The sequence below is a fragment of the Strongylocentrotus purpuratus genome, unplaced genomic scaffold (genome assembly GCF_000002235.5).
Source record: "Strongylocentrotus purpuratus isolate Spur 01 unplaced genomic scaffold, Spur_5.0 spur5_scaffold_16, whole genome shotgun sequence".
Taxonomy (NCBI): Eukaryota; Metazoa; Echinodermata; class Echinoidea; order Camarodonta; family Strongylocentrotidae; genus Strongylocentrotus; species Strongylocentrotus purpuratus.
Window position 1 is genome coordinate 19,512,893 of NW_022145601.1, and position 27,879 is coordinate 19,540,771.

At 39.8% G+C, this 27,879-nt stretch overlaps 1 protein-coding gene across 1 annotated transcript in view; it reads right to left on the bottom strand.

The window, feature by feature from the left end:
• The window catches only part of LOC100892193 (caspase-like), a 39,974-nt gene continuing 12,095 nt past the window's right edge, over nt 1-27,879 (bottom strand). Inside the window, exons 4-10 of the mRNA XM_030987448.1 lie at nt 16,500-16,667; nt 15,495-15,736; nt 12,605-12,698; nt 12,005-12,091; nt 9,779-9,974; nt 1,902-2,011; nt 1-117 (exon numbers count right to left, since the gene is read on the bottom strand). Coding sequence (XP_030843308.1) covers nt 1-117; nt 1,902-2,011; nt 9,779-9,974; nt 12,005-12,091; nt 12,605-12,698; nt 15,495-15,736; nt 16,500-16,667 — 1,014 coding nt within the window. The remainder of the gene's footprint in view (nt 118-1,901; nt 2,012-9,778; nt 9,975-12,004; nt 12,092-12,604; nt 12,699-15,494; nt 15,737-16,499; nt 16,668-27,879) is intronic.

A 27,879-nucleotide genomic window follows, 5' to 3' on the forward strand; every position in this document is an offset into this window, starting at 1 on the left:
TTACTCATAATGTCCTGGGAAGAAGAAGAGCTTCTTTCTAAGCATGGTGACGGGGGCTGGCATCTGCTTATGCCTGTCGGTGGCAGATTCGAAAGCTCTTGCTACTTTGTCATTGACCTGAATAGACGGAAGAAGAAATATAAGCTCACTTACTATTGTACCTATCTGATACAATATCGGGAAGTAAAGTCCAAAAGATACATAATGACGGTGGGATATCATGAGGGAATTAGACACCATTTGAGTGTTTACCCAAAACGGGGATCAATCAATCACCAAGTATTATCTGTCTGCGGTACGATTGTACAGCAGGCAAATGTTATTATTGTTATAATTATCGTTAATGAATACTTATGTTCGGTTCGGGGCCATCCCCCGATGGAATATAATTTGAATATGCGGCTTGAACATGGGTTAATTAGTGTGTAGTCGAATCATTCTAGCTTTCAACAAGACAACAGTAGATGCCAAACTAATGCAAGAACGCTATCTCTTTGTCCGATTTTTGAAATTGAAGAAGTTAGAGGGCCAGAAAGGGAAATAGGACTGGCCGTAAAGCTATGGTCACAGCTCAGAGCGGCGACCGACCGATTTATAGCCTGCTCGGTCGCCGCTGGAATTTAGGCATCGCCCAAAGAATTTTGGAGAAGTCAAGCAGGATGTAAAGCCCCAGCGGTGCCCTGTCGGTTTCCCGTCGGTCGCCGTTCGATTTTATATAAAAACTGGGCGAAATAGGGGAGCTTCTCCGCGCGGCGTCCCAGCAGTGACCGACTGATGACCCACCGATTCCCGGGCGTTCTCCCACCGGCCATCGGCTGATTTGAAAGAAATTGCCCGGCCGGCCGGTGATCGCGGCATCTACGGGTGTCTCGTAGGCGTACCTGCTGCGGCCCGCAACCCACCTGGGTATATATTATGTGGCTTCACCAGGCTGGTCATCAACAACAACGCTTTTACTCTGCATCTGTGAGGTCAACAAGGTTTACGATGCAGTTGCATTCCTCCTCAACGACTACGATAGCGAGCTGGCGTTGCCCGGACGCCGACCGATTTTGAACTCGCCGCCCAGTGACCGACTGATGGGGGCGACTGGGCGGCGACCGCAACCTGTGACCTAGCGGCTTCAATTTTTGACCTATTCGCTCGACGGCGAATGTTCGATTAGGTCTGTGCCCGGGCGGTGACCGCAAAGGCCCCGAGCGTATTTAAGGCGGCGAGTGAAAGCGAGCAGGCGCCGCCCGAAGTTTAACTCCGTGCTAAAACTTCATCGGCGACTGAGCGATGCCCTAAAAACAAGCGGTGCCCACGCGGCCGCCGCTCGGTGCCCGGACGAAATTGGCTAAAAAATCGCAGCCCGGTTACTTTTTTGGGTTGTGATCATAGCTTTACCTTTGGAAACAAGACAGATTTGTGACCTCTTCCTATACTGAAATCGTGGCATTTGATCGGCTGAGACTCATGAGACTAATTTGATATAGAACTTTTTTTTCCTTCCAGATAACAAGTTTAATGGAACAGGCCCCCAAAATGGGCTTCACTCTTATTACCGATAGGTCTTGTATACCTACTGCATGCACCGCCCTCCATCATCATCCGAAGGAGAACCGGCCGACAGGAAAAGCTTGTAATCACAAATTTCTTCAACCACTCACTCTCCAATGCGTGAAGGAGGCTTGAGTATTTTCCATGTGGGCCATTGGATCTCAGTAACTTTTTTTGAGGGGGGGGGGGGGGGACGGGCACACACATGTAGTGTTTTGTGTTTTCATAATTGTACTTGTTCAAGAAGTTTTCTTTGCAGTATATATTAGCAAGTCTTTAAAATGGGAAAAAAGAGCATGTGCATCCATTTTTACCGTGATTATTGCTCCCAACACTGAAATTGAAAGATGAATAGTTACCATGGTCATCATCGAAAGAAGATCCTCATCTTTCGCATGATGTAGGAAAACTTCTGTCAAAGCTTGGATAAACCAGCTCCCTCTGTTTGTGTCCCTCCAAGACACGAATTCTGTTTAAAAAAGCATGTCAACATATCAAAATCAAATTCTCTTTCGCCCCCATTCTTCTCCCCTACTCCCCTTCCCTTTCCCTCCCTTTCTCACATTCTCTCTTTCCAAAAAGCTTATAATGTCAACTAGATTTGGTAATTTGGCATCCTATATTTTACCAACTATTATGGTATTACAGTGAAACCTGTACAGAGAGACTGCTCAACGGAGCCAAGAAAAGCGGTCTTTACAAGCAGGTGGTTTTTAGATACAGGTTCCTTCAGTAGGCCTACACGTTTCATAAAAAAGGCTATGTAAATGGAGCAGAAAATCTGGTCTTTTATAGACAGGTAGTCCTTATATACAGGTGATTTCCGCAAGGCAGGGTTGACTGTATTAATTTAAACTTAAGCCGAGAGTTTCAATTCACTTGATGTTTTACAGTGTAAATTGGCATGCAAATTAAGAGGGAAGTCCACCCTAAAGTTGGTTTAAATAGAAGCAGAAACATAAGGGGGACAGGTCAGTGAAAGTTTGAGAAAAATCCGATTTAAAATGAAAAAGTTAAACAACTTTTATCAATCAAACACAAATTAGCAACACTAATACATATTACCAACGCACAAACTTCAAAAGATAAACAATTCGTTTTATAACATGGGCTTAACAATATGAATATAAATTCCAGAAATAAGCAATAGTTATACAGTGCGTCCCAGAAAAACGAAACCGAGAATTATCGATGTTTTATCATAACTTAATCACATTTATAATCAATAAATGACACATATTTGACAAGCTTAGGGCGCGTTCATGCTTGATTTTGACGGCCAGAATCAGGCATCTGTTACGCGTTTAGTTTAAAACACGGTTGCGTCTTAGCTCACTTTTGTAGAATCACCGAAAAACGGCGATCACGATCGCCGATCGTAAACTCACAAAAAGATGCGTTTACAATTTGTAAAAGCGTTTAAATGGGGTCAACGCACTGACCTCTAGTGGGTCTACGTAGCATGCACAGTGAAGGTTTGCGAATCCAGCTGGAAGACCAATTAAGGCCACACACTGAGAATTGCCTGGGGGAGCCAGAGAAGTAAGCATGAACACTACATCGTGGAACTGCGATCACGATGAGCGTTTACGATGAGCGTTTCAGATCGCTCATTCTGCCTTCAAAATTTAAGCATGAACGCAGCCTTAGATCCTCCTCTTTCATTTGATGCAACTCATATGATGCATATTTCACGCATGAGTGATTAAAATGAATTTGAAGAGAGGAAACCAAAAAGTCATTTGGCGGACGGTATCTGAATTTCAAGGAGAAAATCACATTCCTAGAAAGTTAAGTTTTTCACCTGCCCTTTCATATGACACCTTTGTCATTCCTTGCTCATTTTTCCTGATTGAGGTGTCATATGAAAGGGCAAAACCTCAACTTTCTCGAAATTTGATTTTCTTTTTGAAATTCAGATATCGTCCGCCAAATGACTTTTTGGTTTCCTCTCTTCAAATTCATTTTAATCACTCATGGGTGAAATATGCATCATAATGAGTTCCATCAAATAAAAGAGGAGGATCTAAGCTTTCCAAATATGTCATTTATTGATTATAAATGTGACTAAGTTATGATAAAACAATGGATAATTCTCGGTTTCGTTTATTATGGGACGCACTGCTTATTGAGGCAGCCATGTGCTTAATTGAATAACATCTATTATAAAATCTAAAGTATAAACTCTAGGTCTAACTCTCGAAGACTACGTTAGATCTAGAATTTCGTTTGTTTTGATTTTCATGTGTCGCTATTTCATAAAACAAATAACGCACTTTACCCTGCTGTGCGTAATGTAAATGCAGTGTACGCTCGGTATCTTCGGATGGTGCGCACTGTGAACTCGCCGCAAGCTCGTGCAAAGAAGCGGCACCAATCTAAAGAAACCTTGCGTGCACTGCATTCACCACTAACGCACGCTGGGCCGTGCGTTAATTGTATAAGCGCAACCAAACCGTACAATGCGTAGTTCAGAGCACGCATCAACGTCCTTGCCAGTTTCTCTTTTTTTGTCTTATATCAAATTATCAGATTGATATCAAGAACATTGTCAGCAATTCTTTGATTCAAATATCAATTTACTGATGCCAGTAACTTTCTTTTTCAATTGCTTCCATTAATGTTGTCATTATTATCGTTGTAATTACTATTATCGTTTTTTAAAATTATTATTATTATTATATCCCTTTTATATGAATATTCATGGGTTTTCTAAATACATGATTGGTCAATTGGTGGTCACGTGATAAAATATAATTTCACTATTAGGAACAAATCTCTGCCAGAGCTCCGAATATTTTCCACTATTTTTTCATGGGCAGAACTGCGCATGCTCTATGAGATTTTCAGGGAGATAAGCATTGTGACATCACATCATGTTCAGTCAAAAGTAATGCGCAATTAGCGCGTCTCATTAAATGCGCGTTAATATAATTGTGCGCAGGTTAAACTTCTCCAAACTCCGGCCCGGCCCAATGTGGGTGACATAAGAATAAAGTTAAAAACCATAATATGCCAGTCATTCATTAAGTCAAACGTTCGGATCGTAACGAAGTGATATAAAACAAATATACCCAGCATTTAGTTCGTAAAAATAGTGGAAATTATATATCTTCGGAGCAAGGGTGTCGATTTGTATTCGTGGTTGGGGGGGGGGGGGGGAAATATTTTCGGCAATGGATCAAAGCAATCAAGAGGTAGAAGCGTGTGGCAAGTTGCACCCCTCCCAAGCGCGTAGCCAGGATTTCATTTTAGGGGGCGGTAGTGAGCACGCAAAGCGAGGTCCCTAGGGGGTTGCGTGCAGGGAGGGTGAGTTCCCCCCGCGAAGCGCGGAAGCTTTGGCGTTTCACTAAATTATTAGAGAAAGAAGACGATTCGTTGGACCGTTCTCGACTCTTAATCCTTGTTTGAATCAAGTTCCCCTTCCTCCGCGCGTAGCGCGGAAGCTCTGACGTTTCATTAGATTATTAAAGACAGAAGACGATTCGATGTACCATTCTCAACTCTTAATCCTTGCTTGAATCATGTTCCCCTTCGTCCGCGCATAGCGCGGAAGCTCTGACGTTACATCAGATTAAAGAAACAAGACGATTCGATGTACCATTCTCGACTCTTAATCCTTAATGTTTGAATCAAGTTCCCCTTCCCCTTTTGACGTTTCATTAGATTATTAAAGAAAGAAGACGATCCTATGTACCATTCTCGTCTCTTAATCCTTGTCTGAATTCATTTTCGCCCATTCCTGCGCGAAGCGCGGAAGCTTTCACATTAGAGAAAGAAGACGATTTGTTGTATCGTGTCCTTCATGAATTCAGTTTCTCACCTACCGCGCGAAGCGCGGAAGCTTTGACGTTTCACTAACTTATAGGAGAAAGAAGACGATTCGTTGGACCGTTCTCAACTCTTAATCCTTCCTTGAATCAAGTTCCCCTTCCTCCGCGCACAGCGCCGAAGCTCAGACGTTACATCAGATTATTAAAGAAAGAAGACAATTCGATGTACTATTCTCGACTCTTAATCCTTAATGTTTGAATCAAATTCCCCCTTCCCCTTTTGACGTTTCATTAGATTATTAAAGAAAGAAGACGATCCTATGTACCATTCTCGACTCTTAATCCTTGTCTGAATTCATTTTCGCCCACTCCTGCGGACAGCGCGGAAGCTTTCACATTAGTGAAAGAAGACGATTTGTTGTATCGTTTCCTTCATGAAGCTTTTACGTTTCAATAAATTAATACTCTTAATCCTAGTCTTTATTCAATTTCGCCCATTCCGCGCTTAGCGCGGAAACTTTTACGTTTCATTAAATTATTCTTAAAAGAAGACGCTTCGTTGTATCGTGTACTTTGACGTTTCATTTGATTATTACGCGTAATCCGCATCTGAATTCAGTTGCCCCTAACAGCTTTGCCCTTTTCACTGAATTATTAGAGAAAGAAGACGATTCGTTGTTCTGTTCTCTATATTAATCCTTGTCTGAATTCAGTTTCCCCACTGAAAATAATTTGTGTTACAAATAAGTTGTGACATAATAATCTTTCTCCAAAAATGAAAAATCTTTTAGGAAATATCAGGAAATAAAACGAGTGAAAAAAACAAAAATAAAGATACATTGACGTGAATTTTAAAAAGGGTGAACGGAAACAACATAACAACTAGAGAACTATTTTATAAGTCATACTAATGCCCGAAAATCTTTCTCCTTGTCTCCGATCTCATCATGAAATCGTCACAGAGGTCATCTATGTTTTCACTGTCCAGGATTGTCTGATGTGCATTGCAGATTGCTATTTTTGCGCTTCGCGCTTAACATTTAGCTCGTTGCTTTTTGACGCTGCGTCTTTGCATTTGGCGCACTGCATTTCTAAGATGCTGTTGATTGAACAAATTGAATAAATCATCAATTCCTGATGAAGCCGTATGAGCGAGGATTCAATTTATTCTTGTCTCATATACGGTTGTCTTATTTACTTCGTATATAAATGTATTATGAAAATGAGATAGCAAAATGTGTATATTGATGGTCATCTTGCGAGTAATAACCATTAACTACTCTCATCGGGCTCTCATCCTTAATTTTTCTCTTCATTTTTTTTTTTTTTTTGATGGTGAATTATTGGGGGGGGGGGGATGATTGTACAGGCCATCCCCCCACCTGAAATATTTGGGGGGGGGGGGGATATATCCCCCATCCCCCCCGGGATCGACACCCATGCTTCGGAGGGACTGCAATAGTTACTATTTTTCCTCGGGGCTTCGCCCCTTGGAAAAAACAGTACTTTGCCAGTCCCTCCTCAGATAAATAATTTCCACTATTCTTTCTCACAGCTTCGTATATTTGTATATTATTAATATTATTATTGTTATTTATTATTATTATTATCATCATAATTTTTTCCTCTCTTGTCGATAGAGTTATTTGTTATTGATTAACATTAATTCGAATTGAAGTGTTTATTTTACAGTGTTAAATCATGGACCTATTGCGGATGGACATTCGACGTGATTCTTTCTTTGATCCAACGAGATCCACCGCCTTCTGATTATGTGCATCTTAATGAGAATATTCAGCAGTTTTAGCTGCTTTAACAATAACGACTGCGTAATCTGCGTAATCAGCCGTGTGCGTTGTAACTCGGGAATATTATGAGGAAATCGGGGGACACTGGATTTTAAATCACAAACAATCCATATATAAACTCTATCTGGTAATATCAACATGTTTTTCGAAAAATGAAACACAGTACACGGAACAAAAATTTCCGATTATAAATCAGAACTGCACAACGACCCCCCCCCTGATTGTTCGGGAACGTATATGGATGGCGCCCCGCCGCTCGTAAACTTTTTTCTTTCGAGTCTTGTGCATCTTTTAAAAGGTCACGTGACCTTTTGTCTTTGCATGTCAGCCCGAAAATCGCTATTTTCGTGCTTTGTGTACAAAACATAAGGAAATGTCATTTTTCCTAAAAATAGATAAAACATTGGTTATTGGGTCTTGTACTCTTGTTTAAAGTTTAGGTGGTTGTTTTGGGAGTCAAAATAGTTGAATGTAGTCAGAAATAAAATAAAACATCAAAAACCAATAAAACACATAAGTTATAAAAACACTGAAAAACATAAGAAATTATCAAAACAAAAGATAACATAAGGAATAAGCTGGCTCTTCCAATTTTTTTTTATTTTGTCCTAGGGGGTAGTTAACTGGGGTGGTTATCCGGGAGTAGATGTCCAGGGGGTAGGTGTCCGAATACGGGTAGTTTCAACTGACTATAGGGACTTTTAGATTTGCGTGGAGTGATACGTGTGACGTCCATTCAAGGCAGTGCATTAAAAGGACGTCGATCGTAGCAATCCACGTTGTCGTTGTGCAAATCTAAAAGTCCCTAATGACAATGACGATGACAATTTATTCTCATGCCACCCACATTGGAGAAGTTTACAATCAGTTTGAATTTGTCAATTTAGCCATAGACCTAAAGTTGACTGGGTGGATATCCGGGGTGGATGTCCAGGGGGTAGGAGTCCTAGAACCGAAACTACCTGCACTTCATCGCAACTTCAGTTTCTATTTTATTTGTTTAATTTATTTTAAATTGTTTATTTCATTAAACAACATTCGCGGCACGAGAGCCGAATCGCATTTTTTTTTTTTTACAAAGTATACATCAGTGACAAAGTAAAATTACACATAACACATACACATGGTAACATTATGGTGGTAAAATTGCAATATTTTTTGTACATATGATATAATATATACATGTAATTGTGCTTCTACTCCCAATCCCAACCCCGGTTAAGAAACCTACACCGCACCCACCCAACCCAAGACCAAGCACAAACCCAGCTCAAAACCCGACAACAAATACAACCCCAACCCCACATCCCTGATGAAATAAAGCCTGGAGCTACCACAGCCAGAGCAAGTATCGGGTCGCCATCGCTGCACATTTTGGCAAATTGCTTTGAACATATACAGAAATCTGAATATTATTACCATGTTTGGAATAGAATTATATATTGAACTTATACACTATAGGAATAGAAATAAATTTGTTTGAAATTCGAAAAAAATAAATGCTATGGGTGGGAAAATGCATAGCCAGATGAGTAGGGTGAACAGAAACAAAACTAGAGACGACAACAGGAACTAAATCCAGGAGATATAAAAATCAAATACCGTGTGAGTCAAAAAAAAGTTTACACCTAGAAAATTGATAATTATTTTAAAAATCATCTATGAACAGTAAATTATTATACATCTCATGAAAGAGTGTTTAATCACAAATCACTTGGTATCATTTTTGTGTGGTATGTGTTCACGCTTAAATGAACAGGAGGCATTGTTTGCGAGAGTGCAAAAATCGACTTGCGCCAAAATGATGCCTACAATATGTATTATGTTGGGATTAGCGGAGTAAGAGAATGAATTGAATGTATCAATGAAATGCATTGCATATGCTTTTTGCAGAAGCAAAGTCACACACACACACACACGCGCGCACAAATGTTCGTTGATATTTCATATTCGATATGTGATATGTGTGGCATGATTACTTTTGTTAGGGATGTTATTTGGATCTGCAAAGACCGAATTAATACCCAAATCCCAATTGTTTATTCAAACATCACATAGGCAACTTTGGCGCAAGTCGATGTTTGCACTCTCGCTTACAATGCCTCGTGTTCATCCAGGCGAGAACAAATACCACATAAAATGGTACCAAATGATTTGGGATAAAACACTCTTTCATAACATGTATAATAATTTACTATTCATAGATGATTTTTAAAATAATTAGCAATTTTCTAGGTGTAAACTTTTTTTTGACTCACACTGTAGATGCTACAATGAATTAAACAAATTATACATTGTAGGTAAAATGCAGAAATGTTGTATTTGGACAGATTTAGTTACAGGTAGAGCATTGCATAAAAATGATTTTCGCATAAAAACATGGATCGCATTAAAAACATGGGTAAAAGGTTGCAATTGTTGCTTCTATGCGCCAGAGGCACGCATACGCGCATCTTAGCCATGCATTATCACTTCTAGCCTTGGGTTATCAGTTTTTGATGGGGATTTGTTTGCATGGGATGGTAGGCGTGGTAGAAAAGAATGATGTACGGTCATGTTGTGTCATTTGCCTAATTGCATTTCCTACATTCTACATCCCGTTTTCATAGAACTCATTATTAGCTTTAATACTCCCCCCCAAAAAAAAAGTCTCACCTGTCACAGTTGCATATGCAATGAGCATGTCGCTTCGACTAGGCACCTTACGACCGTATGCAACGCTATCGGTGGAATTTGGTTCCATTATAAGCGTCATCTCCTCCAGCTTGACTGCATCCATCTGCGACATGACCTGAGTGTCACCTGCGGTTTCAGTAATACCGTCCGTTGCTTGTACTCCTTCGTCGTGTCTCTCTGACATTGACACGAAAATCGGTTGACAAATTTATCTCACCTACTAGTACAGCGGATAAGCTCCCATATAATGAAAATTGTGCACTTTTTGAGAAAAGCATGAAACTTCTAGTATAGTTAGTTTAGAGCATAAGATTTATTTTCAGATGTGGAGGGAAGTCAGATTTGACCTCTGATGACCATGAGAGGTCAAATCCAAAATGGCTGCCAGTCCGTATGGTCAAATTGTACAAACACGCTTAACTTTTGAACCAAATAGTCCAGAAAAACATGTAAGGTGTCATTTCCAACTAACTTGGGGATGCCAATTCATTTGGTAACACTTTTGAGATCGGCAGAACTCAGGGTTTTGCATGTAGGTCAAGGTCAAGGTAAAAAATGACTAAAAAATAGCAAGTTTTGAATGGTTACAAAGAGTTTCCCATTTATGTGTCATTTGTTCTCCCCTATGTTCTCAAATTTCTTTAGGAATGGTTCCCCTGCATAGTCCCCCACCTTAATTCCTTTCAGTTAGTTTATTTCAGTTTGATTTGACCTCTGATGACCCTAAGAGGTCAAATCCAAAATGGCCGGAACTCTGGATGGGATAATTGTACAAACACGCTTATAAATTTTGAACCAAATAGTCCAGAAAAACGTTTAAGGTGTCATTTCCAACTAACTTGAGGATGCCAATTCATTTGGTAACACTTTTGAGGTGAGATCGCCAGAAATCAGTGTTATGCATGTAGGTCAAGGTCAACGTCAAAATTGACAAAAAAATAACAAGTTTTGAATATTTACAAAAAGTTTTCCCATTGATTTGCTATTTGTTCACCCCTTTGTTCTCAAATTTCTTTAGGAATGGTTCCCCTACATAGTGCCCCAACTTAATCCCTTTCAGTTAGTTTATTTCAATAATTATAGCACCAAACCATTATTTGTCTTGTAACTGACCTTATGCATAGCATGGTCCGTGGGCAGCTAGGCAGTATACGGCAAACACCTCAATTCTAGTCAGGAAAATTGCTCATTTCCATTACTGCTCAATAATACTGGTAAGTTGTTCTTTAAGTTACTTTGTGTTTTATTTGGTTCTTAGTAATTTAAAGGATCACTACAAAGTTTGAGGAACAGGCCATAAAGCAAAATAACGGTTCTGCTAACACTAGACAACATCCCCATGACCAGCAACCTGGAGTGCAGGCAGTATTCCTGAGGGATGATAAGGCACTTGTGACAGTACTGAAAAAGATGGGGAATCCATTTCTAGAACAAAGTCAAGACCTACTTGTCATTAGCACAATCGACATATCATGGACACCCAACAAGTGGCTAAAACGGGGGGGGGGGATTAGGATTGAGACCCTAGGTGTGGAGCATTACACAAAGTTTGTGACAGAAAGGCTAGAGCAGTGTACGACACCTGTCACACAAACACTTCATACGAACAAGTTGCCAATTTTCAGTCGGCATGCAGCCGGCCAAGGTTATGTCAAAACAGAAGGCACAGCGCGCAGCACTTAAGAGTAACTGTGATCTCTTTTCGAGGATGTACATCTCGTGTCAGACACGGGATGGAGATATGGACAATTTCTTTTCCCATGTAAACCAGGCAGCCCCGCCAGTTAAAGCAGATCTACTTTGCTGCCTGTAATCAAATCGGCTCGAAAACAATAGTGCACCTGTGGCCCAAGCAATAATTCTTGATGGTGCAGCTGTGGTTCAAATGCTTAATCCTGGAACTTCAAGAACAAAGAGTATGGAGAAAGAGTGTTTGCCCCATACATCTTTGCTCAACTCGAGAAAAACATCCGCATATCGCACTTGGCTATGGTGAATATACTTACCTGAATGCCTCAACAAGACAGGAAAGGGGCCGGGAAAGGGCACTAAATGGTGGCTCCTTCTACTGTGCTGCCAAAAAAATGGAAGGACTTCCTTCGAGTAAATGAGAACAAAACCGAATTTTTTGCTTTCCTGTCACGCGAAACCGTTCATCTACCTCTACCACAGGGCAAGGAACTTTATGCAACAGAAGTGGAGTACTCTGCTCTCGTGCTGAGTCACACTGGGCAGGCCTTGCCCCATGCTCGCACGAGGAGGCTGACACTCGTCTACTGCATGTGGCAGATGCTGTGCAAAAAGGGTGTTAACGGGTAACCTTACGTACTGTTGGTACTGATGCGGTTGTACTGACCGTGGCTTCATTTAGCAAGACAGCTCCTGATCAGCTGTGGATCGCTTTTGGTGTCAGATCAAGCTTTCGGTACATAGCTTTTCACAAAACGGTTGCCACCATGAGTCAGACACCGTGTATGACTCTCTCATTCTTTCATGCGTTCACCGGGTGTGACACTGTTTATGCATTCGAGGAATTAAGACTGCCTGGGAAACTTGGAAGTCTTTCTCAGAGGTTAATGATTTCCTCAGTGAACTCCTGTGCATGCCTAGTGAGGTCAGTGAAAGACCAATGTTATTGGTAGAGCGATTTGTGGTGCTGATGTAAGACCGAACCAGTGAGAGTATGGTAGTGTGATGCCAGGAAACAGCTCTTCGCACAGAAGTCTAGAAACCTGGAGAACCTTCCTCCAACCCAGGCAGCACTCAATCAGCACATCAAGCGTACTTGCTACCAGGCCAACTTACTGTTGAAACTAGACATTGGCCAAGAATCATGCCAGAGCCGTCTGACTTGGGCTGGACAAACGTAACAACTGGGTGGCAGCCTCTTTGGACCACTCTCCCGGAGGTAAAAAAAAAAAATCGTGCCATGAATTGATACACTGTCGCTGCAAGAAAGGGTGCACTGGATGTTGCAAGTGTGTCAAAGCTGCACTTAAGTGTACTGCATTTTGCTCTTGTTTTGGATAACTGTTAGATTTTGACTGTTACTTTTCGGCCGGCGCGATTTTCAAATTTTCGGGAGCAAAAAAAAAAAAAAAATTGGGCCCCCTCACATAAGAAATCCTGGATCCGCGCCTGGTAGAAACTATACGTAAGCACATAACCAGCCGATAAGCAGCTCTATGAAATTCAAAGTGAATGATAGTCAAAGTGGTGGTACATGGGTCTTTTTATTATTTAAAAAAAATAATCACTCGTTAAGTGTCAAAATGGAGGCACAGTTTAAAAAACAAACAAACAAACTAACAAACAATTTTTTGGTCGAATATGACATTGACCTTGACCTTATTGCAAATCCCTGAGTTCTGGCGATCTCAAAAGTATTACTAAATGAATTGGCATCCCCAATTTAGTTGTAAATGACACCTTAAACGTTTTTCTCGACTATTTAATTGGTTCAAAAGTTACCCGCGTTTGTACATTAGGCCATGCGGACTAGCTGGCGGCCGGCCATTTTGGATTTGACTTCTCAGGGTTATCAGAGGTCAAATCAAACTGTGAAATAAACTAACTGAAAAGGATTAAGGTGGGGGACTAGGCAGGGGAACGATTCTTAAAGAAATTTGAGAACACAGGGGAGAACAAATGACAAATAAATGGGAAAATCTTTTGAAACCGTTCAAAACTTGCTATTTTTAGTCAAGTTTGACATTGACCTTGACCCTAATGCAAAACCCTAAGTTCTGGCGATCTCTAAAGCGTTACCAAATGAATTGGCATCCCCAATTTAGTTGGAAATGGCACCTTAAACCTTTTTCTGGACTATTTGGTTAAAAAGTTAAGCGTGTTTATACATTACACCATGCGGACTGGCGGCCATTTTGGATTTGACCTTTCAGGGTCATCAGAGGTCAAATTTGACTTCCCTCCACATCGGGAAATAAATCTTATGGTGAAAGCTAACTATGCTAGAAGTTTCATGCTTTTCTCAAAAAGTGCACAATTTTCTTACTAATCCGCTGCACCTATACGTGGCCTCTAGGGATACCAGATTATTTCGTCCAATGAGCCTAAAAAGAGACTCCATCATGTTTGAGTCTAAAATATAATGTGCAATATGAAGCCTGGTGCATGGAAAAGCCTGTATAGAGAGTGTCACGGCATATAGGCCTACAGTGCGTCCCAGAAAAAACGAAACCGAGAAGTATCGACGTTCTATCATAACTTAATCACAACTATAATTAATGAATGATACATATTTGCTTAGAGTCTCCTCTTTCATGTGATGCTAGTCAGATGATGCATATTTCACGCATGAGTGATTAAAAGCAGTTTGAAGGAAGTAAACCAAAAAGACATTTGGCGGGCGGTATCTGAATTTCGAAGAAAAATTCACATTTCTAGAAAGTTGAGTTTCTGCCCTTTCATTTGACACCTCAATCAGGAAAAATGAGCGAGGAATGACAAAGTTCTGTTTGTTTATAGTAGTGCTTGCATTTCCATAATTTTATTAAACGAATTCGTTTTCACTAGCTGCCCGCCGTATCAATAAACGAAATTAACAAAAGACATAACTCCGTTTCGTTGACAATCAGCCGTAGACGAGAGTCTTCATGCATGGCTGATTGTCAACGAAACGGAGTTAAGTCTTTTGTCAAATCCCATTTTTGCTACGGCAGGCACTCAATGAAAACGAATTCGTTTGTTAAAATTATGAAAATGTAAGGGCTACATTAAACAAACAGAACTTTGTTATTCCAGGCTCATTTCTCCTGAATGAGGTGTCATATGAAAGGGCAGAAACTCAACTTTCTAGAAATGGGAATTTTTCTTCGAAATTCAGATACCGCCCGCCAAATGTCTTTTTGGTTTCCTTCCTTCAAATTACTTTGAATCACTCATGCGTAAAATATGCATCATCTGAGTAGCATCAACCGAATGGTTGAGATTAAGTTATGATAAAACATCGATACTTCTGGGTTTCGTTTTTTCTGAGACGCACTGTATATATACAACTTGCATCGTTGCTAGGATTTTTTTTTGTTGGTGGGGGGGGGGGGGGGGGGGGCGGGTGGTTGGGGAGGTTGTGAGTCCAGACACTAAATTAAAGTAAAGCTTGATCTTTTGCTTTAAGGACTTTGTTCATGCAGGGCTCGACACTAAATTTCTTGGAAGGCCGGGGTCCGGACTGATACAATGTTAAATCTGTGAGTCTTGAAATCTATTTTGTTTAAATTATTTTCCTAACTTCAATAAAATTCAGGGTCTTCTTTCGATTGGTTATGAGTTATTGTATCCTATTGCTTGTAAATTTCCATTCGCTTGTCCCTAAAGCAACCTCCAGCTTCATCAATTTTATACATTCGTCCATATCATTAGTAACACATTTTCATGCAAATTGGAAGTTTGTATCATTTGTGCGACCACTAGCTTAGATTTTTGCTTTTTAACCAGTTTGAGTGAAATTAAGCCTCATCTAATATGGTAATTCAGGATAAAATCTGACCGATCATGGCAAAGACTATATATTTTTAACCGATATTATCGAAAAATTATAGGTCGCCGACAAAGATATGACTGCCAGGGAGTTGGTTTCATAAAACGATCCCATAAGGGCTTGGAGAATTAGGGCCATACGAAAATGAAATGTCCAACCCAACAACATAGAAAAAAATGGACACTAAAAGATGACGATGCGGATATGACTTTTGACTTACCTCCTCGACATGCTTGTACGAAGAAGAGCTTGGGCTTTCCATTCAAAGTCGGACATAGATCAGAACTAAATCGACCAATTATGTCTTGTATCCTCACCAGACACCCGTCAGTGCCATAAACTTTGCCCTCTTCCCCATGGGTGAGTATTGTGAATATGAAGCAGTCGAACTGGGAGTGGTTGTGTTTTCTTAGCTGCTCAATCACCTGCCGAATAACCTACACAAGTTTGATGAAATAATAATAAGAATTACGCCTTTTGTACCTAAACCACAACTGTATACACATGAATTTGGACATGCTAAAACGTGGGGGGGGGGGGGGGGTCTCAAGGAGGCGGAGGTGGAGGGGACTATATCTGCATTACAAACAATGTGTTACTACAGATGCGTATCCTGACACCTATCCCCTGGACATCCACCGCCGGATTACCACCCCAGTCAACTACCCCCTAGGACAACTACCCCCTAGGACAACTACCCCCGGACAACTACCCCGGACAGCTACCCCTAGGATAGTTTTCCGGGGGTAGTTGTCCTAGAGGATGGTTGTCGTAGGGGTAGTTGTTCGGATGGCAGTGGTCCGGGGGTAAGTGTAGTTGTCCTAGGGGTAGTTGTCCGGGGGTAGTTGTCCGGGGGTAGTTGTCCTAGGGGGTAGCTGTCCTAGGGGTAGTTTACTGGGGGTAGTTGTCCCAAGGGGTAGTCAAACCTAGGGGATAGTTGACTTGGGAGGGGTTATCCGGTGGTGGATGTCCAGGAGGTAGGCGTCCTAAAACCCTACAGATGTACCACACATGCTCTGCTGACAGGTGATCCATGTTCAATGTTCTACATTAACCAAATATAATGAAATATAATACAAGACAGCGGAATGGTGCAATATTTTGACAAGCTCTTTTGAAAAATACAGTACCGACATATAGATGCTGTCAACAGAAGGCCCTGTTGATGTTGGTCCTAAGCATTGTACATCATGTACTCACCCCTCCTTTGACATCATTGTGTACAATTACATCGAAGCCAAGCTGTTTGAAGACATTCTCTAAGTTGCGACAGTCTACGTCTGTTCCTGCCCTCACTTCCATGGTCTCGAAATTTTTGTTGTTGATGATGAGCGCTATACCTCTAGGTCTAGATTTCATTCTGTAGACCTATGTATATAGTTAAACATTAGAGACCTTGATGACAATGTTTGGCATGTCATTATTTTTTTAAAGATAAAGTTGAGTTCTGATCATGCAATTGCATCGTGAAAGAAACTGTCTGGAAGTAAAAAAGTTGATGATGAAGCATATCAAGAATATGTGTACAACGTGAGGTTTTGGAATCATCAAAATGATAAGATATCGACTCATCCTTGCTGATAGCCACTTGCACTGTACATGTTAATGTGTACATGGGGCTACACAAACATATATCATGGAAGTTGTCCGAACACTTCAGCCATTTCTTTTTAACCATGAGGGCATTAAAAGAGCAACGGGACATATGTCCCCATCTCCAAATATGTACATTTTTCACAAAGTTGCAAAAATTACTGTATGTAGCGGCCATTCTGCAATGATGATGTCATAGCTGTTCCTAAATTGACCAATCACAGCTGGGGTCTTAGAGCCCAGAGTGCAATTGACCAATCACAGTCCCTATACTCTGAGTCTTTATATGCATGCAGTGTCTGCTTCCATGTGAGTTCAGTGCTGCTACTGCAGCAAGATAATCGGGATTTACCGACACAACTAGGGTGAGAGGGCCAGGAAGGACCGAGAAAGATCAGGACATAAAGGTAATTTATCGCTGTCATTTTAAAACTATTTCAAAAGCATTTTTATGATTAAACCAGGGAGAGTCTCTTACACTCTCCCTGATTAAATAAGCAGACACTTTCACACGCACGCAAAAAAAGAAAAGTTTGGCTTGCGAGTTGGCGTTGGGGTCTTATAAACAATAATTATTAATAGAAGTGGAAACATGACCACCTCTATTGATTCTAAAATGTTCCAACATCACTGTAAAATACAATTCACTCAAAAGCTCCACTTTAGTTACAATTGGTGATATCTGAATGGCAGTAAAGGACATATATCATACAATAAATTTCACTCACGGCCTTGTTGGTAGAAAAAAATACTTAAAAGAAAATTAAATCGTGGCTGTTGTCTCTCCTGGCAATTGTCCCAGTTTTATTCATTGTATGCACTTCTGTGTTACTGCGAGTGCTGAATCTCCGTGCTCATACATGTAAGATAAGGTGATAAACTGTTTACTGTTGACCTCGTAAGGTAAATGGATATATATTAAAGTTAGAACAAACATTATTGGGTGGACATTATAAAATAATGAACACTTTAATTCAGCTAATTGTAATGCCACTCAGAACATAGCTCGGGTAGTAATTGGCCACATTAGCAAGTCAGCATTGTGAAACAATTATTCAGCTTTCAATCTTGTTAACTAAGATGTTTAAAAATTATTTTGTCCACAATAAAATGTATGTATTCTTTTTTTAGGAAGGGGACTGAACATGTGTTCGAATTGTATATACATGGGGTACTAGTATTTCCTTATTACATGTAAAGCTTGGACCAATAATAATTTTTTGGTTCTGTTTCTCTTTTTGTGATCAGTGATAAAGAAGCCACCTTCGAAAATCTAACAACTTCGACCAAGGCAACCAGATGAGCAATTGTGTTCAGCCCGGCATATTCTTCCAGTACAGTGTATCATGTAGAAAAGACAAAACAGCTTATGAGCATTTTATAAGGAAAAGAAAAAAGGAGAAATTAACTTAGTGTGAAAAAAATTCTACAGGTAGTACTTGCTGCAGAAATGCGCAAAGATGAGAAGATTCTGGTAGAGAATCGTAGAAAGGACCCTTTCGCCTTGGAAGTGAGATATCACTTGAGCTGCTCCCGGAATTATACAAGGTTTCTCACAAAGAAGGACAGAGAAGAAAAGCTTGAGAAGAAATGGTATATGATCATTTCTGTAATAAATTGTAGATGTAAGAGTGGTGAAGGGTCGGGAGGTGTTAAGATTACAGAAATTGCTTGCATTGTTCAAGAAGGGTCGGGAGATGTTAAGATTACAGAAATTGCTTGCATTGTTCAAGAGGTGTGTGTTAAGGAGGTAGAGGGAAAAAATCCAAGGCTAAAGCGAAGGCTTCAAAAGACCTTTCCTTTTTTGTAACTTCTTACTCGTCTTCATAGTAATTCTAGTGATTTAGTTTTTGTAGAAGATTTGTCAATGAATGAGGTTCCAGACGTGGTTCGTCCATTTTCATCAGACATCAGTTCAGATTAAACTCATTAATTAATATTATTACCCATAGCTTACTAAAGCCCCCATCACACCAAACTAGTTCTCACTACGTTCTCGAAAATGTTGCCAACCGGGCTCAAACTGTGTGCGAACGGAGTTGAACGTCATAGCAACTGTTTGCGACCTGTTTAAGGACTTTATAGACGGGCTCGGACTGGACTAATGTCTCTAATACGATCCTAGTTCGTTCATTAACAGTCCACAATACGTCGAACTCGTCTGTTCCCGTCCACAGTCAGTTCATATCAAGTTCAGATCGGATAAATTTGATATTTCCAAGCAGTCCAAACCATTTTTACTAGTTCGGAACTTGTTCTAACTAGTTTATAACACAACCACCCCGTTCAGAGACAGTTCAACATCTTGTTCTTAGTGCGTTCGAACGCGCTTCTATCGTGCTTTGCAATCCCGTCCTGGTTCGAGGGCTATACAAACCGAGCGCGTTCTTCCTCATTGATGCTCGACCACATCACGTGGAAACATGTTCCTAGTAGGATCGAAGTACGGCAATTCCGTTCGTAGTACGTCCATCTCGTTTGAAGTACGTTGTCACTCCGTCCAATTGCAGGACGGGGAGAATTTTGAACAGGCTCAAAGTTATAGACCACACTTCCCGTCCAAGTCCAGTCCGAGCCCAGTCCTTAAAAAGATCGTAAATAGTTGCTAATATACGTTCACTCCGTTCACACACAGTTTGAGCCCGTTTGGCAACATTTTCCAGAACGTAGTGAAAACTAGTTTGGTGTGATAGATGCTTGACTCGAACGTCTTGATCTGCAAAGCCTAAAGCGTTGAAGTTGAACGGGAATGAGGAATGGCGAGAACGCTCTGGATTTTTATAACTCCCGAGTCAGGACGGGATTGCACACGCTCTAGGAGCGCGTTTAAACGCACTCAGAACGAGATGAGAAAGAGTTGAACTGCCTCTAAACGGGGTGGTCGGGTTAAAAACTAGTTAGAACAAGTGGCGAACTAATTAGAATGGGTTTGGACGTATTGGGAACGAGGTAGAACTAGTTAATAATGGGTTTAAACTGACTACGGACTGGCTTGGACTATAATCTACCCGATCTGAACTTAATATGAACTGGCTGTGGACGGGGAACAAACGAGATGGACGTATTGAGGACTGTTTACGAACGAACATAGGATCGTATTATAGACTTTTTTTTACACATTCTGCCCCGACCACAACCCGTTTTACGATTTTCTAGGACGGTTCCAGAACGTAGTGAACTAGTTTGGTGTGATGGGGGCTTAACAGGTATTAAGATCACTCATTGCTATTCATGTGTTTGAATTTGAATATTTCTTGATTGTGCATATTTTATTGAAAAAAGGGAAATTTATTGCATACATGTCATCTCAATCAGTATAGACAATTCTATTTTTTAACTTTACTATTTGAAGTGGAAGCATTAAAGTGCTCTATGATGATTAGGCAATATATTTTCTCTAAGGATGTTTTACAAAAAAGTATAAGCCTATTTCAAGTAAAAATAACAGGATCTGGTACAGATATTGTGATGATATCAATGATTTTTTTTCTGCAGAATTTTTATAATATTACATGCGCACTGTATTTAGAGTAACATTTACAGTTCAAGATCTAAATCTTCATTTGGACAGCCAGGGGTGTCGATTTGTATCCGTGGTTGGGGGGGGGGGGGGGGGATGATAGGTGCAAAAATATTTTCGGCAATGGATCAAAGCAACCAAGAGGTAGAAGCGTGTGGCAGGTTGCACCCCCTCCCTTCCAAGTTATTACTTTTTTTCAAGTCACCCTCAATTAAGATAACATTTCAGAGAATATAAGAGTGGTAATGAAATTAATAACATGCTATTTAGTTCTGATTCTTGCCTGCAGTGTTGGCCTACCAGACTGATATCATCTATTTTTAAACGAATTTTAGAATATACCAAAAAAATATGCAATGGTGAGGGATATCAACTTGTGAAAGTATTATGTTACCAGTGGGCAAATGCATTAATAATCAACCAGGAAAGGTTCATGTAGACAGAAAATTCTGTATTTCCTGGTGATAGAAACATACTTTATTTTCATGAATATTGATGTCTCCAGCAACATTTATCGTGAAAAACCCCATTCCAATATTCTGTGTAAGGAGATCTCAAAAAAACAGTTCTCATTAGTAAATTAAAGACATATTGCTTTTGGTTCTTCATTTGACTCTCTTCCTTTTTTAATTAAACCAACTGAATCCTCTCTGCGGGAAACTTAATTCCAATGAAACAGAATATCACTGATGCAAAATTTGGTTCTCAAAATGACAGAAAATTTCCACTCCTGATCTCATACAAACTGTCTATTTCTTAAAAACATTATATAAAACTTACGTTCCAACTACCAAACAACAAACTTCCATTATCTCCTTCTTCACCAAAAATGGGCTCCTATCAGATTTTTTATAGGGGCATTTATAAAAGTTGAAAAAGGGCACTTATGAAAAGGGGATAGGTCCCATACTAGAACCAAAAAGGGGCACGTATCATTGTTAAAAGGAAAATTATCAGAGGTGAAAAGAGGCACTTATCGCACCTGAAAAGGGGCAATGATCAAATATGAAAAGGGGCACTTATGTGAATGAAAAAGGGACACTTATGAGAAAGGAAAATGTTCACTACTTGAAAGAAAATGATTTTAAAGGGGCATTTATAGGAGGTGAAGGGGGCACTTATCTGAAGTGAAAATGAGTAACTTCTCGTACCTGAAAATTAGGGTCATTTACCAGAGAAAGGGCACTTATGAGACACTTATTGCAAAGAAAAATGGGAACTTGTCGAAGGAAAAAGAGCACACTACCAAATAAAAGGGCACTTATTATAGTTGAAAAGATGAAGGGGCACTTTTACTTATAATAGGGGCACTTTTCAAAGTAAAAGGGGCACTATTCCTATTTAAAAAGGGGCACTTTTCCTGTGTAAAAAGGGGCATTTTTGGGGTGCGTAAAAAAGTAGGGGGCACTGTGCCCCCTCTACCCACCGAGAGGGCCGCCTTATGGTCTGTTTCTTAAACACATAATATAAAACTTACGTTCCAACTACTAAACAATATACTTATCATACCAGATACGCTCTAAAATATAACCATAATATTCCCCAAAGGCCCTGACCAGAGCACCATTTTTTCTTCAAAAACTATAACCAGTCTTAAAAGGTGCATTATTATTGGAAGGGTGTTATAAACAAAACTTCAAACTTAATAAAATTCTAACCTTCAAAAACACCTTAACTTTCTTATGCCTGTTACGTTTGAATACAATATATATGCCTACATCAGCTTTTCAATAAAACAAAAATAAGTTGTGATATAATAATCTTTCTCCAAAATATCGAACTGGAGTATTCTGTTGTATTGCTTGTTTATGTATATACAAAGAGCTTATTTTCAAGAGACACTAGATCCGTGTGTGTAACTTAAGATAGAACACTTTGTTTACCCGGTTTTGTTCAGGTGTCTATAAAAATTGTTACTAAAAGATGCATTTGTTCATAATTTCTCTCGTAATTTAGGTTAATAATTTTGTTCAAGGTAATTAGAGGAAAATGTATATCATTATCTACATTTGCTATCAAAAGATTTTGCTCCTTTCGGAAAATAACTCTTCAAATGTTTTACATGTAGGGATATAAAAAAACAAAGAAATGGATGAAATCAATAAAACAAAATAGATACTGAGTATGAATATGGGAACAAACTGAAAGTTTCGTCTCCTACAAGCTGCCATTTGAACAAAACCGTCTTTCTCTTTAATGATACAATATTTTATTACTTTACTTGCATTATGAAGAAAAAAACGCATCATCAACCCCACATAGCTTTAAAAATCACTTCAGATTGAACTGGCCAAAAGTCATGTGATATTCTTGCTCAGATGCTTTCCTTTACCTTTAAGAGTTCTTTATATTGAGGAATTGGTTGATAATTTTTCCTTGGCAATAAAGCCCCAAATAAAAGAGTTAAACAAATACACGACTGTAACTTTTAGCGCGTTTTGATTTTTTTAAAGGAAATATCAGGAAATAAAATGAGTGAAAAAACAAACAAATAAAGATACAATGACGTGAATTTCAAAAAGGGTGACGGAAACAACATATCAACTAGTGAACTATCTTATAAGTCATACTAATGTCCAAAATCATCGCCCCTTCATATCAGTTCCATTAAGGAAATGCTGGAATATATGTCTCTCTTTCTCTTGTTTTTCTTCCTTTTATCTTCCCCCTTCCCTTTTTTCCTGCCCGTTTCTTCCCCTTTTCCCTTTTTCCCAGGCAGCAAGCCCATATGGGGATGATCTGGGTCACTTGTGCTATCCGGGCTAATCAATCAGTTTAATCTTGGCCATCACAAGAAGTGGGTTATTGATGTAGACAAATGCTCATGTACCCTTTACAACTCGTTTCATGTATGTTATTAGCAAAGAAGAAAAAAAGCCAGTCAGTCACTCAATAGTGTCTGACAGTGAAGTCTAGCAAGTAAACAGGTTTCCTTGCATAATTTAAATATGAGGACACTGCTAACGTTTAAATTTCACAGATAGGACATACATGACATATTCATAATTATTGCAAAGTTCTACAGCATTTGAGGTTGGCTGCAAAAGGGACATATTACCTTTAAAAACTAACTTTATTTTCAATATTGCAAAGTTGAAACTTTGATTCGACAAGGTTATCAAAATTCAATGCTTGGAAATATTCGAAGTAATGATTATTACAAATTACAAAACGCTTAAATACAGCCCCGACATAGCACCTGAAGAGCTCTCCGAACGCTGCTGAGATGTGTGAGATCACAGTATGGACATGATTTGCACAAGCAGACGATGTCCCATGACATCTCACACATTTTCAGTGCCTGTGTTTTCATCCTCTCTCGAGTTCTTTCTCTTACTTCACTACCGTCAGGCTAAATGTATAATCTATTGCCTCACTCTAAACCCCGCGGATGGTTTTATTTTGATGACAAATGGAGCGATACAAAAATAAAGGAATCTGTCGCTTGTAAACAAAATAAGACGCCATTCAGCTGGACACACCGCGGTATGTTCGGCGTTTCAGAGGGAACAAATGTCGTCCTTAATATCATTCCGGGGGTTTTTCAATTTGAAAGTCTGGTTTCTTTGATTGTTAATTAACCCATATCCAGTGTATTTACAAGCAAAATATTTTAGTTATGAGAATCGGGTCATATCCCCTTTTGAATGGTTTGACATGCCATTACATTTATATTGTTATTATTATTTATTTGACCAATCGGAAAACATACAATGAGTATAACAATCAGATAATACATAGACATTTCATAATACATTCAAACAGCTTTAGGAAAGTGGAGAGGAGATAGAGAGAAGGTTACAATCTCACTAAACTCATTATAATTTGACAAATAATAGCTTTACAATTATGTTCATTCTTTATGGGATGTCGTCCGCTTGGGCAGTATTGGTCCATATAGTGACATCATTATATGGACAAGGAAATAATATCAAGTAGGAGAAGGATAACATATGGTGTCCCTCAAGGTTCAGTCCTCGGGCCCACTTTGTTTCTATTATATATTAATGATTTACCATCTTCTACTAAATATTTTGAATTTAGATTATTTGCTGATGATTCAAACCTATTTCATACTTTTGATAAAAGACGAAAAGACGGAAAGATATGAATGAAGTAAATATCAAATTTTTGGAAGTCCAAAAATGGTGTTTTGTTAACAAGTTGACAATAAACTTAAAGAAAACAAATTATATGCTTATTAAGGGACAAAGGAAATCATGTGAAATTAGAGGTATTTTAAAACTCAGTGATACAGGGATAGATAAAGTCAGTGTAGCATCTTTCGTAGGAATTCAAATTGATGAAACCTTGATGTGGAAGGAGCAAATTCATAACGTTAATAAGTGTATACGGAGGAAGATTGGACTGCTGTTTAAATTGAGGCACTATGTGCCTAAGCACATTCTCATGCTCTTGTATAAATCCTTTATCCAGCCGCACATACTTTATGGTATTGAAGTTTGGGGAAGTTGCTATAAAAGTCATTTAAATTGCATACTATTGGCACAGAAAATGGCCATGCGTGTGATAACATTTCCCCAATTTAGAACAAGTTCAAAGGCACTGTTCGTACGTCTACGGGTATTATATGTGCATAATCTGTTCGAGCATTCAGTATCGACGTTTGCATATGATCTGCAGAAAGGACATCTACCACATTCGTTAATGGATTACTTTGTTTTAATGAATCACATGTATAGAACAAGAGGGAGAGAACATAATGCTACGATTACCTAAATGTAGTAAGACACGTGGGACTTTTTTCAATTTTTTCAATTGAAGCAAAGCTGTGGAATAATTTGCCCATAAATATAAGAGAAGAAAAAACAAGATCATCATTTCGTCAAAATCTCAGAATTAAACTCCTAAGGAGAGATGAATCATAAGGATCAAATAATATGATATTAAGACAAAATAAATGTTAATATGACTTTGCATACAGTTTTAGAAACTCGGAGAACCAATCCCGACTGGCACTCGTGCTAACTTTTGGTTCTCCCTTTAACAACATTTTAAGTTTTTAAGTTTAAATATATTCTTTATTTGAATCACTTATACGTTATTGGAACTCTGTGAATTTCAATTCCAGCCACAAATCTCTACGTATTATAAAGTTATAGCTAATTCACAGGTTTGATATGACATGATCTATGATTAACTAATTTGTATGGTTCAACTATGGATATTGTCTTTTTCATTGTAACCCATGTGCATGATTATGTATACGACATGTTATTTTTATTACCCACTTGAATACATTTTGTAACGTTGTGTTACGTTGTTGTTAATAAATTCATATTCAAATTCATTAAAACATCGTTATTTTCCGGCGAATCTCTCGTATATCCCAGCACAGGGGTTTTATACATTAAATTATCGTCAGATGAGCATATTGTAACGAAACCGGTTCCTGTCGAATTCTTCCCAGCAGTTTATCTTGTCAGGATGCCTCCTCAGGCAGGTTTTCCAAGTCCGGTATAAATTTCGCCGTGGATCCGTTTGGCAGAGATATACTGCCCCGTTGACGTTGACACCACTCTGATATATTGCTCCGCACCACCTCTCGACCACCGTCCAGTCGACACTACCAGACCGTCACAGGTCTGTACTTCACCACCGTCTACTACTTTACTCTTTTTTTTTTCTTTTTTTTTTATATGTATCAAGATAACTAAACAGCATAAACTTCCTTATAATAGGGAAGGAAAAGGAAGAGAAACCATTTTTCTTGATGTAGCCTTTTTACCTGATAATCGATTTCACCATTATTAGGATGTATTGAACATGTAAAAGGTCATGTAGAGTTCATTGTATGACCGCCACCTATGAATCTCAAATATTTCTGGTTCTTCTACATCATGGTCAATGACATTCTTCGGTAATCGACATTGAATTCCAGGTGCTTTGTTTGACTTGGTATGTCTGTGAGCTGGGGGGGGGGGGGGAAGAGTTGGGTATTCTTTTGTGCTCACATACATGTACATGCACCATGTACTTGATTCCATCCTGCAATTTCTTAATGTTCTGGTTGTACAGGTCCATACACCTTAAGCTATGGTCACAAATCAGAGCGGCGACCGCCCGATTAAGTATTAGTAGCCTGCCCGGTCGCCGCTGGAATTTAGGCATCGCCCACCGATTTATGAAGAAGTCGAGCAGGCTGTAAAGCCTGGGCGGTGCCTGGGCGGTGCCCTGTCGATTTCCCGTCGGTCGCCGGTCGATTTTAGATCTCCGCGATTTCCGCGCGGTGTCCCGGCAGTGACCGACCGGTGACCCACCGATTCCTGAGCAGTCTCCCACCGGCCGCCGGCTGATTTTAAAAATATTGCTTGGCGGCCGGCCAGTGATCGGCGGGGCTCCAAAATACGCTCGGCGCCCGGCCGGTCGCCGCCCGGGCACCGAACTAATCGAGCGTTCGCCGCCGAGCGATTTAGGTCAAAAATCAAAGCCGCTAGGTCAAAGGCTGCCGACCGATTTTTAGACTCGCCGCCCAGTGACCGACTGATCTCCCAGCGGCGACTGCTAGACAGCTTTGACCTAGCGGCTTCGATTTTTGACCTAAATCGCTCGACAGTGAACGCTCGATTAGGTTGGCGCCTGGGCGGCGACCGCCCGGCCACCGAGCGTAGGCTGGACGGCGAGTGAAAGTGAGCAGGCGCCGCCCGAATTTTAACTCAGCGCTAAAACTTCAGCAGCGACCGAGCGATGCCTTAAAAACGAGCAGTGCCTGGCCGGCCGCCGCTCGGTGGCCGGGCAAAATTGGCTAAAAACTCGCCGCTCGGCCGCCGAGCAGGCTACTTTTGGGTAATGTGACCATAGCATTAAAGTATCACGTTATAGGTTATGTTGGGCACCGAGAGGTCTCCTCTTCTGTGAAAAGAAAAGACTCGTTCTTTCTCTCTCTCCCTCTCTCCCTCTCTTTCTTCTTCCATCTTTATTTATACTAATTTAATATGTTAATTAACTTAAATTTACGTAAGCAAACAGCCTTTATTCGTACTTTCTCTTACTGTTCTTCTACTTTGAATTCAGGACCTAAGCAGGTTAAACCTAAACTGAAATCGCTACCTATTTTGAGGATGCACATTGTAGTCCTCAAATGGACGACAAATGTAGTAAATTTAATTGTCTTTGTTTTTTCTTTTTGGGTTTGTCCTCCCCCCCCCCCCCCCCCCGTGTTTGTTGTTTGTAGCAAGCCAGCCGTGTTTAATTACTACCACTTTTTGCAATGTATTGATATTCCTACACTTTTGTGAACGTAATGATGACTGACTTACCTTTTGCTGAAACAAGTGATATTGATTTAGACATATTATTTCACAGTTTGCATAGTCTTGATTTAACTTCCTCATCTGACGAACGTTATGAGAAACGTATTTCAGATATCCTCAATAGTAAATTCGATGCAATGTTTTCGTACGTCTTATGACGCGTTTTTACGCGTTTTTTACAAACCTGGTTTGC